Below are 21208 nucleotides of genomic sequence, written 5' to 3' on the forward strand. Positions count from 1 at the left end.
TAAATGTGTAACTCTTACTTGAGTAGTTTTTTAAGAGGGCTACTTTTACTTGAGTAAATTACAATCTAAGTAACAGTACTTTTACTTAAATTAAGTACCGATTTTCAGTACTCCACCGAACTTTGCCTCTCCCCCCTTTGCACAAGAAGTGAAGGGAGAGATGCATTCTGATAAGCAAAAGCATACTGACAGTTGAGCAACATTTCAAAATGTAATTGCGGGAAAGACACGATTCAGGAACAATACGTTTTAGTTTGAAATGATTCAGTGCGTTTCGGTTTGATTAGAGGAACATTAGTTGCATAAACACATTCATTTTTCATTCTAAAATCAAATCTGTTGCTGATGGAGCTCATGAGCTGGATTTGTCTGAGCCGACTTCTACCTCTGTCTCTGTGTGAGAGAGGGTGAGTGATGTATTCAGTGCCTTGCAAAAGTATTCATCCCCCTTGGCGTTTTTCCTATTTGGTTGCATTACAACCTGTAATTTAAATGGATTTTTATTTGGATTTCATGTAATGGACATACACAAAATAGTCCAAATTGGTGAAGTGAAATGAAAAAAATAACTTTTCAAAAAAATGAATAATGGAAAGGTGGTGCGTGCTTTGAATCCCCTAAATAAGATCTGGTGCAACCAATTACCGTCAGAAGTCACATAATTAGTTAGATTGCACACAGGTGGACTTTATTTAAGTGTCACATGATCTGTCACACGATCTCAGTATATATACACCTGTTCTGAAAGTCTGCAACACCACTAAGCAAGGGGCACCACCAAGCAAGCGACACCATGAAGACCAAGAAGCTCTCCAAACAGGTCAGGGACAAAGTTGTGGAGAAGTACAGATCAGGGTTGGGTTATAAAACAATATCCGAAACTTTGAAAATCCCACGGAGCACCATTAAATCCATTATTAAAAAATAGGAAGAATATGGCACCACAACAAACCTGCCAAGAGAGGGCCGCCCACCAAAGCTCACGGACCAGGCAAGGAGGGCATTAATCAGAGAGGCAACAAAGAGACCAAAGATAACCCTGAAGGATCTGCAAAGCTCCACAGCGGAGATTGAAGTATCTGTCCATAGGACCACTTTAAGCCGTACACTCCACAGAGCTGGGCTTTACGGAAGAGTGGCCAGAAAAAAGCCATTGCTTAAAGAAAAAAATAAGCAGAAGGTACTCTGGTCAGATGAGACTAAAATTGAGCTTTTTGGCCATCAAGGAAAACGCCATGTCTGGCGCCATGTCTGTCTTTCACATTGATGTTGGGTGACTTTATGCCACTCCTGGCGCAAAACATCAAGCAGCTCGGCTTTGTTTGATGGCTTGTGACCATCCATCTTCCTCTTGATCACATTCCAGACGTTTTTAATGGGGTTCAGGTCTGGAGATTGGGCTGGCCATGACAGGGTCTTGATCTGGTGGTCCTCCATCCACACCTTTATTGACCTGGCTGTGTGGCATGGCACATTGTCCTGCTGGAAAAAACGATCCTCAGAGTTGGGGAACAATGTCAGAGCAAAAGGAAGCAAGTTTTCTTCCAGGACAACCTTGTACGTGGCTTGATTCATGCGTCCTTCACAAAGACAAATCTGCCCGATTCCAGCCTTGCTGAAGCACCCCCAGATCATCACCGATCCGCCACCAAATTTCACAGTGGGTGCGAGACACTGTGGCTTGTAGGCCTCTCCAGGTCTCCGTCTAACCATTAGACAACCAGGTTTTGAGCGAAGCTGAAAATTGGACTCATCAGAGAAGATGACCTTAGTCCAGTCCTCGACGGTCCAATCCTTATGGTCTTTTGCAAACCTCAGCCTGGCTCTTCTTTGCTTCTCATTGATGAAGGGTTTTTTCTAGCTTTGCACGACTTCAGCCCTGCCCCTAGGAGCCTGTTTCGAACCGTCCTCGCCGTGCACTTCACCCCAGCTGCCGTTTGCCATTCTTTTTGTAGGTCACATGATGTCATCCTACGGTTGTTGAGTGACATTCGAATGAGTTGGCGGTCATCCCGGTCAGTAGAGAGTCGTTTTCGCCCTCTGCCGGTCTGTAGCTTTGTTGTCCCCAATGTCTGCTGCTTGACCTTGTTCTTATGAACCGCCGTCTTTGAAATTTTAAGGATGGAAGCAACCTGACGCTCACTGTATCCCTCTGCCAGTAAAGCCAGAATTGAACCCTTCTTTTCCTCACTCAAAACTTTCCTTTTCAACTCTTTTGGCATGGTCATTAGTTATTTTTTGATTAATATTACTTTTGAGGTACTATTACCACTGTTTTTGCCATCCAGCTGGTCTTATTGCAAGAGGATAGTGATGACCACAGCAGTGTTTTTTATACTTTTCCTTGTTAAATAACATTTGGTTAAGGTGATAACCTAATCAGTACCTAATTCAGTAGAATGAGGTGTGCCTGTGTTGGAATTCAACAGACACTGGAATGGAATGGCTATCATACATGTAGAGATGCTGATTAAAGAAAAATGTGCAGTGGTCTCTTAATTTTTTCCAGAGCTGTATATCCAACCCTATCTCATAATCGAATGGTGTAGACCAGGGTTCTTCAATTCCGGTCCTGGAGGGCCGAAACACTTCTGTTTTTTATTTCTACCTGGTAGTTAATTGCACTCACCTGGTGTCCCAGGTCTGAATTAGCCCCTGATTAGAAGGAGAGGATGAAAAACAGAGGTGTTTCGGCCCTCCAGGACCAGAATTGAAGAACCCTGGTGTAGACCGTTTCATCTCCCACATTGACCAATGCAGTGCAGGAAGCAAAAGTAATTGCTGTCCTCGTTATTAAATTATTATTAAAATGACCATATATACACTACATGACCAAAAGTATGTGGACACCTGCTTGTCGAACATGTCATTCCAAAATCATGGGCATTAATATGGAGTTGGTCCTCCCTTTGCTTCAATAACAGCCTCCACTCTTCTGGGAAGGCTGTGGGGACTTGTTCCATTCAGCCACAAGAGCATTAGTGACGTCGGCCACTGATGTTGGGCGATTAGGCCTGGTTCGCAGTCGGCATTCCAATTCATCCCAAAGGTGTTCGATGGGGTTGAGGTCAGGGCTCTGTGAAGGCCAGTCAATTTCTCCTACACAGATCTCGACAAACCATTTCTGTATTGACCTCGCTTTGTGCACGGGGGCGTTGCTGAAACAGGAAAGGGCCTTCCCCAAACTGTTGCCACAAAGTTGGAAGCACAGAATTGTCTAGAATGTCATTGTATGCTGTAGGTTAAGATTTCCCTTCACTGGAACTAAGGTACCTAGCCCGAACCATGGAAAAACAACACCTGAACATAACGTTCTCCTGGCATCTGCCAAACCCAGATTCGTCCGTCGAACTGCCAGATGGTAAAGCATGATTCATCACTCCAGTGAACGCATTTCCACTGCTCCAGAGTCCAATGGCGGCGAGCTTTACGTCACTCCAGCCGACGTTTGACATTGCGCATGGTCATCTTAGGCTTGTTTGCGGCTGCTCGTCCAAGGAAACCCATTTCACGAAGCTCCCGACGAACAGTTCTTGTACTGACATTGCTTAAATTGGCAGTTTGGAACTCGGTAGTGAGTGTTGCAACCGAGGACACAGTGTTGCATTCTGTGTGCTTGTGTGGCCTACCACTTAGCGGCTGAGCCGTTGTTGCTCCAAGATGTTTCCACTTCACAATAACAGCACTTACAGCTGACCGGTGAAGCTCTAGCAGGGCAGAAATTTTACGAACTGACTTGTTGGAAAGGTGACATCCTTTAAAGGTGCCATGTTTAAAGTCTCTGAGCTCTTCAGTAAGGCCATTTCTACTGCCAATGATTGGAGATTGCATGGCTGTGTGCTCCATTTTATACACCTGTCAGCAACGGGTGTGGCTGAAATAGCCGAATCCACGAATTTGAAGGGATGTCCACATACTTTTGTATATATAGTGTATGCTGTCGTTTCAAGCAAAACTACCAAAACTATTGCGGATGGTGAACCTGAGCAATATAAATACAATTGTATGTAGCCTATGCATCAAGCCTATAGCCAGATGAGAGTTGTCTATGGTGGTAACGTAAGATGCTTTTATTCCTGTAAAACACAGTTTTCAACAGCGCATTTGATCAAAAATAATCTAGCTAATTACATTGATTGTCTCTCAACTAATAAAGCCTAATATTCCGCAAGCCATTTTACAAACATTTGATTACTGAAGGTGACTCACAGATGTGCTAGATCAGGAATAGGCCTACCTCTCGTTGATCAGCGCATGCAGTTTGACTAGGCTACTGATTTTGCCTGGGGTTGTTCGGCATGCAAAATTACTTTTAGATCAACGACTGTCAACATAATTACAGTTTTAGTTTGACACTGTCCTTACAAAAGATGAGAGGTCTTTTTGGAAGGTAGAAATGGTCATTTTAGCAGAGCATTTAGTGAACTGCTGATTCATAACTTTTAAATAGATTTTCTGACCGATGCATGCTACATTTGGATTGGTTTGGGGTCCCGCAGACCAATGCACTCATACCTTAAACATTTGAACCGGGGACCGGTTGGTGAATCGTTACATCCCTACTAGCAACAATATCATATTAAGAGTTAGCGATCTAGCTAATGTGTTTTGAGTTCTCACTTCCTCGTGGTAAATTATGTAGCATAGCCTAGGCAAATATGCACAAAACACATGCAGGCAAATTAATCTCTAAAGAGCCAAAAAGATATGTGATTATTCTGAATCCTATTTTGACATGTTGCACATCAAAATATCCATAAAGCATTCCCTGAACATTTTCGATGAAATAGCTCACTTTTATGTCTTACTTGGCACTGGAAAAAGTCAGTTTAGAGCCCTCCCACTTAGCTAATTTGCTAATGTTCTATCATAATACCTCCAAGAGAGCTACTGGGTGTGTAGACTTTTGTTCCAGCCCTACTGTAATACACCATATTCTACATATCGACTACTGAACAGGACCTTGTTAAGCTGACTCAGGTGTGTTAGAGCAGTGCTGGATCAAAATCATGTACACCCTGTGGCCTAGCTCTCCAGATGGAGAGTTGACGACGTGTTTTATACAGTGCTGTATATTTGACTTCACTGCATTTTGTTCACAGTGGTATTGTTATAGTATTGAGTATTATTATACTAAGCTGGTATTGGTATCGGAGCGAAAATTCGGAACACTTGAGCCTAGAATCTGTGAACTAGCTAATGATTAGCCCATTGGGTTGTCTAAACAAATGCAGATGTGCAACCCCATGCTTCAGCCATCAATAGTAGTGATGCGTGGGTGAGCTGTTTGTTGACCCCCACCCGCCAGCAATTGCTAATAATCCATCCGCAACCGCCCGACTATATGATCTGAACAGTACAGTTACCTTGACGTGCCATTTTGAAGTCCCCGTCTTGTGACTGTCGAATTTGTATAGCGCCTCTCAATCATCAGACATAACATATTCAACACTGCTATCATCCTCTTTAACCACTTTACAAAAAAATGTCCCAAACATTTCACTACTCTTCTGGCCCTCCCTTATTTTCAACTCTCCATTTCGCAGCTCTTCTCTTATTTAATTAAACTCCGACATTGTCCTTTTTGCCTCAGTGGATCAATGTTAACTTTTTCTGCCCAAGTTCCCAAAAGCATTTAGCAATTGGCAAGTATTTGGTGCACTACAGTTAGGCCCTGAAGCTTAGGTTTAAGCTACGCGCTAACGTCAGATAAAAATAATGAAAGAAAATACTCAATGTAGCATATACTGTAGATATGAATTGCACAAGAATGATACATTTATTGATTTTTAATGCATTGCTTTCTCTTTATTCAACCATCTGCCCTTCATTCACACAATATTTCATGACTCTAAACCCGCACGCCCCGCGGAAAGTATTCAGACCCCTTGACTTTTTCCACATTTTTGTTACGTTACAGCCTTATTCCAAATATATATATTTTTAATCCTCAGCAATCTACACACAATACCCCATAATGACAAAGCGAAAACAGGTTTTTAGAAATGATTGCAAATGTATTAAAAATAAAAAACAGAAATTGCTTATTTACGTATTCAAACCCTTTGCTATGAGACTCAAAATTGAGCTCAGGTGCATCCTGTTTCCATTGATCATCCTTGATGTTTCTACCACTTGATTGGAGTCCACCTGTGGTAAATTCAATTGATTGGACATGATTTGGAAAGGCACACACCTGTCTAAATAAGGTCCCACAGTTGACAGTGCATGTCAGAGCAAAACCAAGCCATGAGGTTGAAGGAATTGTCCATAGAGCTCCGAGACAGGATTGTGTCGAGGCACAGACCTGGGGAAGGGTACCAAAAATGTCTGCAGCATTGAAGGTCCCCAAGAACACAGTGGCTTCCATCATTCTTAAATGGAAGAAGTTTGGAACCACCAAGACTCTTCCTAGAGCTGGCCGCCCGGCCAAACTGAGCAATCGGGGGAGAAGTGCTTTGGTCAGGGAGGTGACCAAGAACCCGATGGTCTCTCTGACAGAGCTCTTCTGTGGAGATGGGAGAACCTTCCAGAAGGACAACCATCTCTACAGTACTCCACCAATCAGGCTGTTATGGTAGAGTGGCCAGACGGAAGCCACTCCTCAGTAGAAGGAACATGACAGCCCGCTTGGAGTTTGCCAGAAGGCACCTAAAGGACTCTCTGATCATGAGAAACTAGATTATCTGGTCTGATGAAACCAAGGTTGAACTCTTTAGCCTGAATACCAAGTGTCATGTCTGGAGGAAACCTGGCACCATCCCTACGGTGAAGCATGGTGGTGGCAGCATCATGCTGTGGGGATGTTTTTCAGCGGCAGGGACTAAGAAACTAGTCAGACTCGAGGCAAAGATGGACAGAGCAAAGTACAGAGAGATCCTTGATGAAAACCTGCTCCAGAGCGTTCCGGACCTCAGACTGGGGCGAAGTTTCACCTTCCAACAGGACAACCGACCCTAAGCACACAGCCAAGACAACGCATGAGTGGCTTCGGGACAAGTCTCTGAATGTCCTTGAGTGGCCCAGCCAGAGCCGGGAATTGAACCCGATCAAACATCTCTGGAGAGACCTGAAAATAGCTGTGCAGCGAAGCTCCCCATCCAACCTGACAGAGCTTACGAGGATCTGCAGAGAAGAATGGGAGAAACTCCCCAAATACAGGTGTGCCAAGCTTGTAGCGTCATACCCAAGAAGACTCTATGCTGTAATCGCTGCCAAAGGTGCTTCAACAAAGTACTGAGTAAAGGGTCTGAATACTTATGTAAATGTATATTTCATTTTTTCATTTTTTTCATTGGCACAGAAAAACAACTGTTTTTGCTTTGTCATTATGGGGTATTGAGTGTAGATTGATGAGGGGGGAAAAAAACGATTTAATCAATTTTAGAATAAGGCTGTAACGTAACAAAATGTGGAAAAAGTCAATACTTTTCGAAGGCACTGTAACTGCGGGGACTGCGGGTTATGAGTCAACTCGCCCATCACTAATCTATCGCCTAGCCACTATGCTACTACATCCGTTAGTTTACATTGCTAAAATAGCACACATGCCTGACAATATGAGCCATGTAGGCTATAGCTTTTGGTGAAAGAGCATACCCTAAAAATACTGGGCTCATTCCCGACAAGAAATATTAGCAGGTGTGTTGCGAACACAATAAAAGGTTTAAAGTCTTAAATTCAACTTCATTGAACCTGTAGAAACGGAAAATCAATCAATCACATTTATTTATAAAGCCCTTTTTACATCAGCAGATGTCACAGTGTGTTTACGGCGACTGTACAGTAGCTTGCTTAAGTATTCACCCCCCTTGGCATTTTTCCTATTTTATTGCCTTACAACCTGGAATTAAAATTGATTTTTTGGGGGTTTGTATCATTTGAATTACACAACATGCCAACACTTTGAAGATGCAAAATATATTTTTTTGTAAAACAAACATGAGATAAGACAAAAAAATTGAACTTAAGTGTGCATAACTATTCACCCCACCCCCCCCCAAAGTCAATACTTTGTAGAGCCACCTTTTGCAGCAATTACAGCTGCAAGTCTCTTGGGGTATGTCTCTATAAGCTTGGCCCATCTAGCTACTGGGATTTTTACCCATTCTTCAAGGCAAAACTGCTCCAGCTCCTTCAAGTTGGATGGGTTCCGCTACTGTACAGCAATCTTTAAGTCATACCACAGATTCTCAATTGGATTGAGGTCTGGGCTTTGACTAGGCCATTCCAAGACATTTAAATATTTCCCCTTAAACCACTCAAGTGTTGCTTTAGCAGTATGCTTAGGGTCATTGTCCTGCTGGAAGGTGAACCTCCGTCCCAGTCTCAAATCTCTGGAAGACTGAAACAGGTTTCCTTCCAGAATTTCCCTGTATTTAGCACCATCCATCATTCCTTCAATTCTGACCATTTTCCCAGTCCCTGCCGATGAAATAAATCCCCACAGCATGATGCTGCCACCACCATGCTTCACTGTGGGGATGGTGTTCCCGGGTTGATGAGAGGTGTTGGGTTTGCGCCAGACATGGCGTTTTCCTTAATGGCCAAAAAGCTCAATTTTATTCTCATCTGACCAGAGTACCTTCCATATGTTTGGGGAGTCTCTCACATGCCTTTTGGCGAACACCAAACGTGTTTGCTTATTTTTTTCTTTAAGCAATGGCTTTTTTCTGGTCACTCTTCAGTAAAGCCCAGCTCTGTGGAGTGTACGGCTTAAAGTGGTCCTATGGACAGATACTCCAATCTCCGCTGTGGAGCTTTGCAGCTCCTTCAGGGTTATCTTTGGTCTCTTTGTTGCTTCTCTGATTAATGCCCTCCTTGCCTGGTCCGTGAGGTTTGGTGGGTGGCCCTCTCTTGGCAGCTTTGTTTTGGTGCCATATTCTTTCAAAAAAATTTCTAATGGATTTAATGGTGCTCCGTGGGATGTTCAAAGTTTCTGATATTTTTTTATAACCCAACCCTGATCTGTACTTCTCCACAACTTTGTCCCTGACCTGTTTGGAGAGCTCCTTGGTCTTCATGGTGCCGCTTGCTTGGTGGTGCCCCTTGCTTAGTGGTGTTGCAGACTCTGGGGCCTTTCAGAACAGGTGTATATATACTGAGATCATGTGACAGATCATGTGACAGTTAGATTGCACACATGTGGACTTTATTTAACTAATTATGTGACTTCTGAAGGTAATTGGTTGCACCAGATCTTATTTAGGGTCTTCACAGAAAAGGTGGTGAATACATATGCACGCACCACTTTTCCGTTATTTATTTTTTAGAATTCTTTGAAACAAGTTATTGTTTTCATTCCATTTTACCAATTTTGACTATTTTGTCCATGACATGAAATCCCAAATAAAAATCCATTTAAATTACAGGTTGTAATGCAACATAATAGGAAAAACGCCAAGGGGATGAATACTTTTGCAAGGCACTGTAAGGATCTTTAGGCTACAGCAGGATTGATACACACTCCTCCGGCTCAGCGGCTCCAGAGACGTGCTCCGAGCACGAGCAAACCCAGATTCATCGTGGAGAAGAAACGCTAGTTTGGCCGGAGCGATGTGGATGAGTAGTCGGGCTAAGGGACAGTCGGCTAGTTAAAATGACTTTTGATATTGGCAAATTGATTGAACAGACATTCTTTGGCTTGTAACTCGAAAGCTAGACTCTACTTGACACATTTTCACTTGTCATGCACCTAGGAATGGAGAAGAGGGGAGGACCAGGACTATTGAAATGCTCCCCATTGACATGGGTCCCATTGACATTAGTCCCCTTCCCTGTATTCTACTGACTGCACTTGCTCACTTTCTACTCTCACTGTTCAGAAGAAGACCATGTTGGCCAAAATCATAGCTATAGCCACAATAATGTGCATTGATTCTATGGACCAGTTTCCTGGATCCAGATTATTAAGACTGTTATTGGACTAAAAACACTTTCCATTGATAATCTATATTGAGCATACCTTTTAGTCCAGGAGTAGGGGTCTGAGAAACTGACCCTGGAAAGTGTGCTAGGGCTCTCCTTCAACCCAGTCTCCTGTTCTCCATACAGATACCCTCTGTACCAGATCGGGAACCCCCAGCTGAGGATCTTCCGGCCGCCATTCTCCCTGACTCTGGTCCGACCAGGGAAGGAGCAGCCTCCGGACACAGTGCAGTTCAGAATCCCCATGGAGTAAGTCTGTTTTTGAATGGTCCGTAACAGCACTGTGAATTGTAAATGAAATGTGTGTCCAAACGGGAGGGGGGTGGGGGGAGAATGAGGGCACCCTGAGAGGGAGAATTGTAGAGAATCGGACCCCAGCTCAGAACCCAATTCCATTTGCCCTCCTTTTACTGAAAGTGTACTGTACTACCTTGTTTCCCTTTCCCTCATAGATTTAAAAGCATTAGATGGGTGTGTAAGAATGTTAAGCATATTTCTTACACCAGTCCATTTCTATGAGGGGGAGTGAACAAATGCTGGCTTGCATCCTGGCCACTAGATGGAGTGCTAACCTAAAGAAACGAACGGCAGCAATCGGCTTCAGGCTGCTGTAGGTTGTTCCTCTGACCCCAGTACTGAGCTGACTGACTGAGCATGAGATCAGAAGAACAAAACCGAATAGGTACTGGCTTCCCCAGACTATTGATTCAGGGTCAGGTATATTTTCAAGGGCGACTTGTTCTTGCTGTGAGCGTTTTGCTTTATTGCTATGCTAGCTCCATTCATTCGCACGACTTCAACGTGACATCAAGCATGTACAGGGAACGATTATAACCACCCAGAGCCATAGATACAAAGAGTTGAGAGATGTACTGTCATTTTAATGGGGTCTTGTTGGCATTAAAAGTCTTTCCACAATGCTATTGTCTTGGTCCAAGAAGTAGGTCACAGGTCATCTGCTGCTTCAATGATCAGAGAGTCCAATGACTCCACTGGATTTAAATGGAAGCTTCGAGTGGAGCATCAAACCAGTCTTTGCAGGGGCTTAATCCTAATCTATTCATTCAGGTACTGGGTTCTCGCGCCAGACTCCAGGGCCATGTGTGAGGTTGTTTGTTTTGAAAGGCCGGTGTGTGTGTGTGTGGGTGTTTTTCCTGGTGCCTTTGCCTGGGCCAGGGAGAGGCACATGATTGCTGTACCTCCACCGAAGAAAAGCGAGTGTGTTTACTACAGCTTGTTGTTCCTCTTCACACAGACAGGCACACATGCTCACACAAATATAAACACAAAGGCACACACATTGTCTCTCTCGCTCGCTTACACACATCTATACCCTCCCCGGATCACGTAATGTACATGATATTATTTACAGGACATTTAAGAAATGTACCGGACCAATATGCATTGGTTGCATAACCTGATTAGGGCATCCACCCACGGTTCTCAGAATGACAGAAATCACATTTAGTTCATGGTAAGTCCTCTTAACAGAACATGCAACTCGGATGCAACGGCGTGTGTCATTCTTACCGAATTCCGATGAGCAATTTAAAGATACATTGGCGAATACATAGGCGGCGTGTCCATAAGGCTAGGGGAAGCTTTCCCTAAAGTAAATTGAATTAAAATGGCGAAATTATATAGCCTAATTAGCGTCATATCTCCGGTGAGTGTGCATATTCACCGTCTTTATCATTCATTTTCTCTTCCAGGTTAGATTAACGTCATTGTATTTGTGTCTCTCCTTTTCGTAGGCCTAATATATGGATCACAGAACGTCGTTTTTATTGATCTGTTTGTCAATGTCAGCAGAGTAGGCTACCCTGTCATTTGTGTCGTATAAAAACATTTTCTGCTAATGTCTCCCAGTCATATAAAGTGTAGTAGAATTGCATGAAATGTGTTTATAAAAGGCCAACATTTTCCTTTGCAAAGAAAGGAGAAGAAATGTATGTTAGCCTATAGCCTATGCCTACTCTAAGCCAGTACGCGCTGCATTGAAAAATCACTTGTCTATGTCAATCTACTATCCCCATAGTAGAAAGGTTGCCCTATTCTATTGGTCAGCTTGTCGTTCTGTGCAATAAATAAATAGCCTATTCCTAATAGCCTCAGGGACAGTTGTGGGATGATGGATCCAGAATTCATACAACCAGCCTACATCCAACATTTAAAAAAAGCAATGAGGCTCATGCAACAGATCAGAACGTTTAGCATAAAATGGTGATAAACTATTATTTATTCACATTATAAGCGCAGCAATGCACACAAGGCAGTAGTTGGAAATATGCAACAACTAGCATGAGTTGCTAATATGACTAGGATTGTTTCTTTTGCTACTGGACAATTAAAGAAAGATCTTTTGAAAACCAATAGAACATGAGAGAAAACAGCTACTGGTTTCAATGGCATATTGAAGTTTTTCTCAAATAATAACCTGCACGTTTGGTTCGATTTTGGCTAGGCTACTTTGAAGCAAGGTAAGACATGCCTCATTAATATGTAGTAAAACGTTCAGGTTTCAAACAATTAAGTATATGTTTTCTTTTTAATCGTCGCCATAGTTTGTTTTACAGGTGATTGCTTTTAAAAATGTTGCGCAATGATTGGGCTTATTTCACTCCAGCAGTAACAAACACCTGTTTGAGCAGTTTCTGGCAGCTCTCTCTCTACATTGACTGGTATTTCAATCAATTAATAGGCTAAAATGCATTATTTCGCAATGGGCTTTTTTCCCCACTCATGGACAATTGGCCGGCGGCAATATTATTTATCGGCTTTTCATATTTTTTTTTGCGGCCAACGGAAAACCCTGTGACTACTGTGCCGTCACTACAATAAAGTGTTGATTGTGATTGTGGCGGTAGGTAGTAGTGTTTTGGTAATGAGCAGTTATCGGAGCCTTTATTGAGTGCTTTAATTTTGTTTTTCTCAGGACAAACACAAGGTTCGCTTTGTCTGCTTAGCACCTGGGGCCTGACACACCCATAGAAGTCCTATTTAATTCTGTGGACGCACCGGACGGAACTCGACTCATTCTCTCTCTGCTCAACACTTTACTATTATACACTTCCCAAACGATCAGCAAATGTTTCGAAAACCACACAACCGCCTCCTAATCCTTCCTTGGCACTTTCACTGGCTCAAACCACCCCGGGAGTGTTTCTCTCTCGCTTCCTTAGTGCTGAGGGTGTTTGGTTTCTCTTGTCATTTTGAGTGTTCATTGAGTCGTTTTGTGGTCTTGAAGTATTTCTTCTTCGCTCCTGCGCCATCGTTGGGTTTCTAGGTTTGCATACACGTTCTTGTGTAAGAGAACAGTGGTAAGCTTTAGATTGCAGGACACACACACTTAGTGGACTCTTGTCTTGTGCAGTTCAATGTGTGTGTGTTTCTTGGGGGTGGGGTAGTTGAGATAGGCTGAAGATCAATGTCTGTTGCTCACAAAATAGACAATACAGTATGTATTCCATAGAATTAGGAATTAGAATACTAGAATGGACATGAACCTTCATTTGTGTCTGTTTACATATACAGTATTTTAGAGGCGATTTATACAGTTCATCGGTATAAAACCTGAATAAACTTTATACAATGATTATATGAAAATATTTTAAGTTGACAATAATTGTATTACACCATTTCTGATATATCACATGCCTTAGTAAAATCAGGATTATGCCTCCACTGCCATTCATTCCATTCATTGCAATTAGACTGGTTTCTCCCTGACCAATATGGCATTAGACTGGTTTCTCCCTGACCAATATGGCTGCCATTTTCACTCAATTCTGGAACTTTGAGGGTTTATGACATAGCCCCTCTATTAATTTAATAGGATCTCTCCAATGTATTCATTCATTCTGCGAACATGGGATCATGTATTCTACCTGCTGCACAAAAAAAAGTGTTGTTTTGCCAGGAGGTTGCCATGGTAACACGCTCTGCTTCATCTCTTTGGTTCCGCCATCGAGAGTCTCTGAATTGGAAAAATAGCAGATTTTACCTTATTAACCCCCTAGAGTCGATTGACGCACTGGTGCGTCAAACTAAATTACATAACAAAATAATCCCCATCAAAATCTGTCAGTTTAAGATGGAGGTGTCCGTTTTTGGATGCGTCTCAATGCACCACATTCTCAATCCACGACTTCCGCATCTGCGGTGAAAGGTGGCAGAGCTAGAGCGGTGTTTGTCCATAAGACATCCCGAAAAACGGTATTCTCACGAAAAAGTCTGTAGCGTCCGAACGGTTTGGCTTAGAAACTATTATGACCAGTCTATGGAAAGGGGAGACTCTTACAAACACCATGGTGTTTTGCTCTACGACCCCCACAAGTGTCAGGAGACTCGTCTGAACTCGGTACCGTCGATGTGCCAACTTCTGTTTGGTAGCGTTCGGGAGATTATCATTTTTCTGTACAACCCCCACAAGTGTCACGGACTCGTCTGAAGGTAACCAGTACCGGTTTAAAAAACAAATGGAAGTATGAAGGTAGTTTTGTTCCTATCCAAAAAAGGGGTTAAACATGTGTAATCTCCTAGATTTAGGACAGACACCTTGTTTCTTATGATTTAATTTTTTGACTGTGCTTTTTGCCATTTATGTGTTTTTCAATGCGTTTCTATGGGTTTTAGTAGTAATGGCCAAAATCAATATTTGATTTTGATACCTGAAAGGGTCCTAAAATTCTAAATAAAATAGCTAGATGAGTAGTACGACAATCTTAAAACAATTTCATATGTCAGGTTAGCACCCCCCCTCCCCCAATGTCTTAGACTCTAAAGAATTAGGTTTATGTCACAGAAAGGAAGTAATTTAGTGACAAACACATGAACTGAAAGTTAAACGACTGAGCGTAGTAGTTTATGTAAATTATACTAGAGGTAATGCAGGTGGGCCTCTTCATTAAATCCACCTCGGCTGGCTGCTTTGCGCTCCCCAAAATGATTTGTAGTGCCGCTGCCTTTCATCTTGTCTGCAAACTTCATTACTTTTCTCATAGCTTATTTACATTTCTCTCTGTAGGAAATGTCACAGCAAATCATTTTGTGCCTGGCCTGCACTGTTTCATGTATCCTACTGAACAATGTCTCAGCATAATATTTGAAACTGTTGAGTTTTCCACATCTGTCCCTCTGTGTGTGTGTGTGTGTGTGTGTGTGTAGGAGTTTGGGACCTTGTTACCCTTTGACCTTTCTTTTATATAATAACATGAAGTTTGAACTGCTGCTTATCTCCTCAAGCAGGACATCACTAATGTCATCTATCAACTGTTATTCTTTCTCTCCTCATCTCAGTATTCATCATATCTTCCCTCCGTACAAACCTTTTGTTAGTCTCTTGGTATTTCATGTTTCTGAGTTGTGCCCTGTGTATTGGGTGGTTCTTTGTCACGGTTAAGACTTTGCGTGTGTGAATGGCACAAGGAGCACATTTACAAGGAGCACAAGTTGTAAAATGTAGGAACACAACAATACTTTTTTTTTAGCACAAATAAAGTATTTTGAGGAATAGTGTTTTAATGATATTCCATGCTCAATGTACCCTCAAATATTTGATTCACTTAGTGAGACAAATGTTCAGCTGCCCCTTTAAAGAGAAACTTCCCCTAAAAAGCAACTGCTCGTTATGAAAACGGCCTCTGTTGCATTTATATGAGTCATAAACATTTATTCTAGTGTCAAAATTGACTACAAAGTGTAAATAGGATAATTTTGGTCACAACGTCAGTCTCGTCCAAAACGAAGATTTGCGAGATTATAGAACAATGGTATGTCACGGAATGAAGGGTACCGTAACCGTTTTCCTTGGGTTGGGTTTATTTTAATCCGACCCACATGCCCACATCTGGCAGCATCCAAGTAAACATCAATTCTGAGCGCAGCTGCACTTGACCCAATTGTAATGCCCATGGTCAATTTGGTTTGATATTCGATATCCCTATGGGGCTAGTTAAGTATTCAGACACCTTGACTTTTTCCACATTTTGTTAGGTTACAGCCTTATTCTAAAATTGATTAAATTGGGTTTTTCCCCTCATCAATCTACACACAATACCCCATAATGACAAAGCAAAAACAGGTTTTTATACATTTTTGCTAATTTATATTTAAAAAAACGGAAGTATCACATTTACATAAGTATTCAGACCCTTTAATCAGTACTTTGTTGAAGCACCTTTGGCAGCGATTACAGCCTCGAGTCTTCTTGGGTATGACGCTTGGCACACCTGTATTTGGGGAGTTTCTCCCATTTTTCTCTGCAGATCCTCTCAAGCTCTCTCAGGTTGGATGTGGAGCGTTGCTGCACAGCTATTTCCAGGTCTCTCCAGAGATGTTCGATCGGGTTCAAGTCTGGGCTCTGGTTGGGCCCCATAATGACAAAGTGAAAACAGGTTTTTAGATTTTCTTGCAATTGAATTACAAATAAAAAAACATACCTTATTTACATAAGTATTCAGACCCTTTGCTATGAGACTCGAAATTGAGCTCAGGTGCATCCTGTTTCCATTGATCATTCTTGAGATGTTTCTACCTCTTGATTGGAGTCCACCTGTGGTAAATTCAATTGATTGGACATGATTTGGAAAGGCACACATCTGTCTATATAACTGCCCTACCAAGCAAAAAGGCAGTAACTGCTTATAGCGTGGAACTGAGAAAGATGGCTTCAAAGTTTAATTGTCCAGCCAAATTAATTCCAAGGAGATCATTGGAGATGTAGTGATCTGTTGTCTTACTATGAGTTCATTTTTTATTCATGTTGACCCTGACCTCTGACATGACCTTTGACCCTTAAACGACAGTTATTGCCTTCTTCCTTGGCATGATATGTTACAAATTGCAGGGTAATAACAAAGTAAAGAGCAGTATCTGCCATTTTCATTTGTTAGTTTACTATACTTCTCATTTATGCTATTAATAAAAGAGCACTGTAATTAGTGCCAGTGTAACAGAGTTGAAACTGCATCCTTTGTGTGTCTTCCATTAAGATACCAGTTGCATTTACATGGAGATGTAGGTTCTGCGTCAGTTATATTTCATACTGTGTTTTACAAGTAAGCCCATGTCTTGTTATAAGAATAAATGTGAAAGGTAGCACTACAATTGTTTTAATTACATTAAATTATTACCTGTCTTGTACACACACACACAGGTTATTGATTACTAACGTAATACAATGAAAACAGGTCCCTAGTGGACTGGACTAACAATAGCATGAATGCTTGGGTAGGAGGGTTGGCTGATTCAGAGAGAGGGGGGTAAAGGAAGAGACAAAGGAATTCACCTATCGGACATTTGTAAACTACGCTCACGGAAATACAAATGCATGGAGCCGCTCATTCGGATTAGAAATGCAACATTATATTTTAGTCAGTTAGCAGACGCTCTTATCCAGAGCGACTTACAGTTAGTGAGTGCATACATTTTCATACTGGCCCCCCCCATGGGAATCGAACCCACAACCCCTGGTGTTGCAAGCGCCGTGCTCTACCAACTGAGCTACACGGGACATGTATTTACGTGTAGCTGTACTCGATAGTTGAGTTGATGATGTAGGACTCTGATTTGCCCACCAGAGATCCCAATGTCCTTGGTAGGGTTTCTGGTCGTAGTGGTGGTTAGGAATGGCTACTTCAGCGTACCCTGTAGTTCATAGAGTTGATCTGTTAGAATAGATACTTCAGATGTACCAGCGGTTGTCGGAGAGGGATTGTCCTTCCCAACTCGTGTCTTTAGTGAAAGTTCTCTAGACAACTATACATGCCAGCTGCAGACTGAGATGATAAGGTATAGTGCATTGTCTTCTTCACCTCGTGTAGAGGTTGAGAGTTTCAACATTTCTCAATTTCAAACGTGTGATCTAACGTTTCACGATTTCTGGTCTTTCTGGTCTAACCATTTTGTAATGTGTAGTTTCAGCTTCACGCTTCCTGGTCTGGTAGAAATTCAACCATTTGCAACATCCGCCTTATACCGTAATCTGCTTGGTCTTCCTTTGGTAATGGAGTTGTAGTTTTAAACCATTTTGTAACGTTTAGCTCACGCTTCACGTCTGCTGGTCTGTAGAATTTCAACCATTTTAAGCCGTGGGGCTTCCTGATCTTAGGTGAATTTCGTCACGAGGGGTTTTATACTTGCGTAGAAAATAGGGTTTTTCATCATGTTTGTGCTCATCTGGGCGTGGCCACATACTGAGAACAAATCAATATAGAAACAATAATCTCATCTAGAATGCTAAAATCACATTGTTATCTTCACAAAAGTATTATTATACTTAATCATTTGTTTTATACAACAATTAAATGCAAACCTCATAACTTGGAACTGTACACCCCCAGAGATACAGTTATGTTGTTCCACCGTCTTTAATGACATCACAACATAGTAACGAACTTCCTTTGTCTCACAAGGAAATTCCCTCTCCCAATACTGCATGGCACTGAAAAGAAAGTTTCTGCAAGGAATTTACGACCAGTCATAAAACTGGCACCCAGGAAATGGGGTGTTCAAACTTTTGCCTAGCCGGCATCTTTGATCCTCAACCCATGAGGGCAACTCATGATAGTATCAACTGCAGATCTCGTCTTATGGGAGCCGGTAGCTTTGTTAGTCTATGCTCGCTAGTTAGCTAGCTAGCTAGTTAATTAATTATGTTCTCAGATCCACTTAGCTAGCTAGTTCTTACCAGTGTCTAGGTGTTGGCATTTCAGAGCAAGTTCAACCATCATTTCCCCCCGGGAATGCTGTGCCATGATGTTGTGTCCCTAGATAAGCAATGTATGTGTGTGTAGCTTTCAGTCGGTGTCATACAGGTTCGATTGTATCGCTATCAGAATAAAATGATATGATACCAAGGTAAAAGGCAGTAACTGCAGCCAAGGACAGGTTAATACCAAGCTAAAAGGCAGTACGTTCAGTTACTGCCATTTACCTTGGTTTCACAGTAACTTTTTGCAGTTACTGCTAATATGACCCCCATTTTCTCAAAAACACAATACAATAGAGGCAGGAAACTTGTCCACATGATTAAGCATGTATTTAATGTAGCAAAAACAACACTCATTTTTCGACCAACCTGGCGGTCCCTAACTATCCCCAGAGATGGGCTATCCAAAGTCAAACCAATTTTGCCACGGTCGCACACCAGCTGGCTGAAGCTAATTGGCTAAATAATTTGGCTAAGTCTTTTTCCACCTGCGAACACACACAAGAGACACCCACATCAAACCACACCCCTGAAGCAACTCACGTTTGAATTCAGTCATGGCCACTAGCACTTATTAATGAACCAAATCTAAAACGAGCCCAAATCAGGAAGTGCAGTCGCCCTTTAAGGGCGGGAGGTTGCTGTGGTAGCAGTGAAAATTAATGTTTATCTTCAACGCCTCTTCGCTAATACTTAAACTGAAAAATAATCTCAAACTAAAAATAATCTCAAACTAACATTGAAAAACAACCTAGCGGGTGAACAAAAAGATGTAGGCCTAAATGGCCTTCAGTAGCCTTTCAGGTACTTCTATGCCTGTGCTGTGGGCTTCTAAAAATGAACCTTTCAGCACTTCCTTACAGTGGTGCGCACAGCCTCCAGGCACTGTTGCTCCGCGAGCGGGGATATGGGATTCATATTTATTTTGTGCATTTACCAGAGTATGAAACAAAACAGCAGCAATACTTTGAAAATAGCTACCCAACAATGCAGTTAAAAAGTATGAAATATTTGCTAAAGAAAAAAAGAAAATGGTAACACAATAAAATAAAAATAACGAGGCTATGTACAAGAAGTACCGGTAACGAGTCAATGTGCAGGGGTACGAGGTATTTGAGTTAATATGTACATGTAGGTAGGGGTAAAAGTGACTAGGCAATCAGGGTAGATATTAAACAGAGTAGCAGCAGCGTATGTAAAGAATTTGAATGTGTGTGTGTGGCGTCAATATGCAAGTGTGTGTGTGAGAGCTTATGTTTTGTGTGTGTGTGTTGGGAGTGTCAGTGTAGAATGTAGAGTCCAGTGAGTATGCCGCACTAATGCAAAAATACAAAATATGCATGTGCTAATAGCTGTATGAAATGGACATATCAACTCTCTGTCTTTATTCATAAATTAGACAAGTCATCAATGCTGGCAGCTTACCATATTTACTCAACATAAAGTCCCCAATAGAAAACATAACTTACTTGCATGGCTTCTATAAATGTAATTGCTGAATTTCATGTGTAGGCTACACGCGACCTCTCGACGCAGTTACGGTAGACAATCTCCATCTCACATTCGCAAATCTCCAAACTAAAATCTCTGAACATTTCTGAAAAGTTTGGTAACTTTGGGAAATTACCAGGAGTTTTGCAACCCTACCCCCCATCTAAAACGAATCCCCTAACTCAATGGTTCCCAACCTGGGGTACTAGGCTTATCCACAGGGGGTACTTGAAGACTCATGAGACCATAGGCCTACTGGTAAAATGCACATCAGGGGGTACTTTATTGGTACGCCGGGCAGAGGAAAATTCAGTTGGTACAGCAGTAACCGAGAAAGGTTTGCAACCACTGCCCTAATTGATATAGCCGGACTGTTACCTATCCACCAAAATATGTAACCCTAGTAGGAAACAAAGACCATGAGACAAAGACCCAAAGTTCACAATGTTCCCTTCTGTTCTCTCACAGGAAGCTGCATTGATTACACTCGCCTCTGTTTCCCTTTGACTCTACTTTAATATCATATTTATGGCCAAAACAATACGAAACAATACAACTTTATTAATCCCCCCAAGGCCTAACGCAGGGATTCTTTTGGCCATTTAAATCCTTGGGCAGGTGGCCTAAGCGTTTTATTGGGCTGCCTAAGTCCAAACAGCGTAAAAGTATTGATTTCGTTATTAGGTTTGAGTAAAAGAACACAGTATGAGCCAGGGCATAAATGCCTAGAATTGCAGGAAATTAGTTTAAAAAACTGCAAAGATTTCTCAGCTGCATGGAGAAATGTGTAGAATTGCAGTAAATGGGCTTAAAAATGCTAAAATGTCTCTACACCACCAAGATGAGGGACCGTGGCCATTGCCATGCCCCTTTTACCACGGCCCGTTTTTGATCCAGAAAAAACCTTGGCATGTCTCTGACGTCTTAAACCTGCTCGACAAACGCCGGCCCAAATTGGAAACCATTTTCCGACGTTATCTGATGCCCTTCTATATTTTGCATGGGTGGAAAGTTTCCGTCATCCGTGGGCTAGTGTTACTGCGGGGGAATGCGCAGAGCCGTGTGTTTGTGTATAAATAT

General features: G+C 42.0%; 1 protein-coding gene across 1 annotated transcript in view; it reads left to right on the forward strand.

Moving 5' to 3' along the window:
* mrpl23 (mitochondrial ribosomal protein L23) overlaps positions 1–21208 on the forward strand; it is a 139972-nt gene that overhangs the window by 27726 nt on the left and 91038 nt on the right. The window contains exon 2 of the mRNA XM_041837626.2: positions 10054–10176. Within this exon, the coding sequence (XP_041693560.1) occupies positions 10054–10176 (123 nt within the window). The remainder of the gene's footprint in view (positions 1–10053; positions 10177–21208) is intronic.

The sequence above is a fragment of the Coregonus clupeaformis genome, chromosome 19, assembly GCF_020615455.1.
Source record: "Coregonus clupeaformis isolate EN_2021a chromosome 19, ASM2061545v1, whole genome shotgun sequence".
Lineage (NCBI taxonomy): Eukaryota > Metazoa > Chordata > Actinopteri > Salmoniformes > Salmonidae > Coregonus > Coregonus clupeaformis.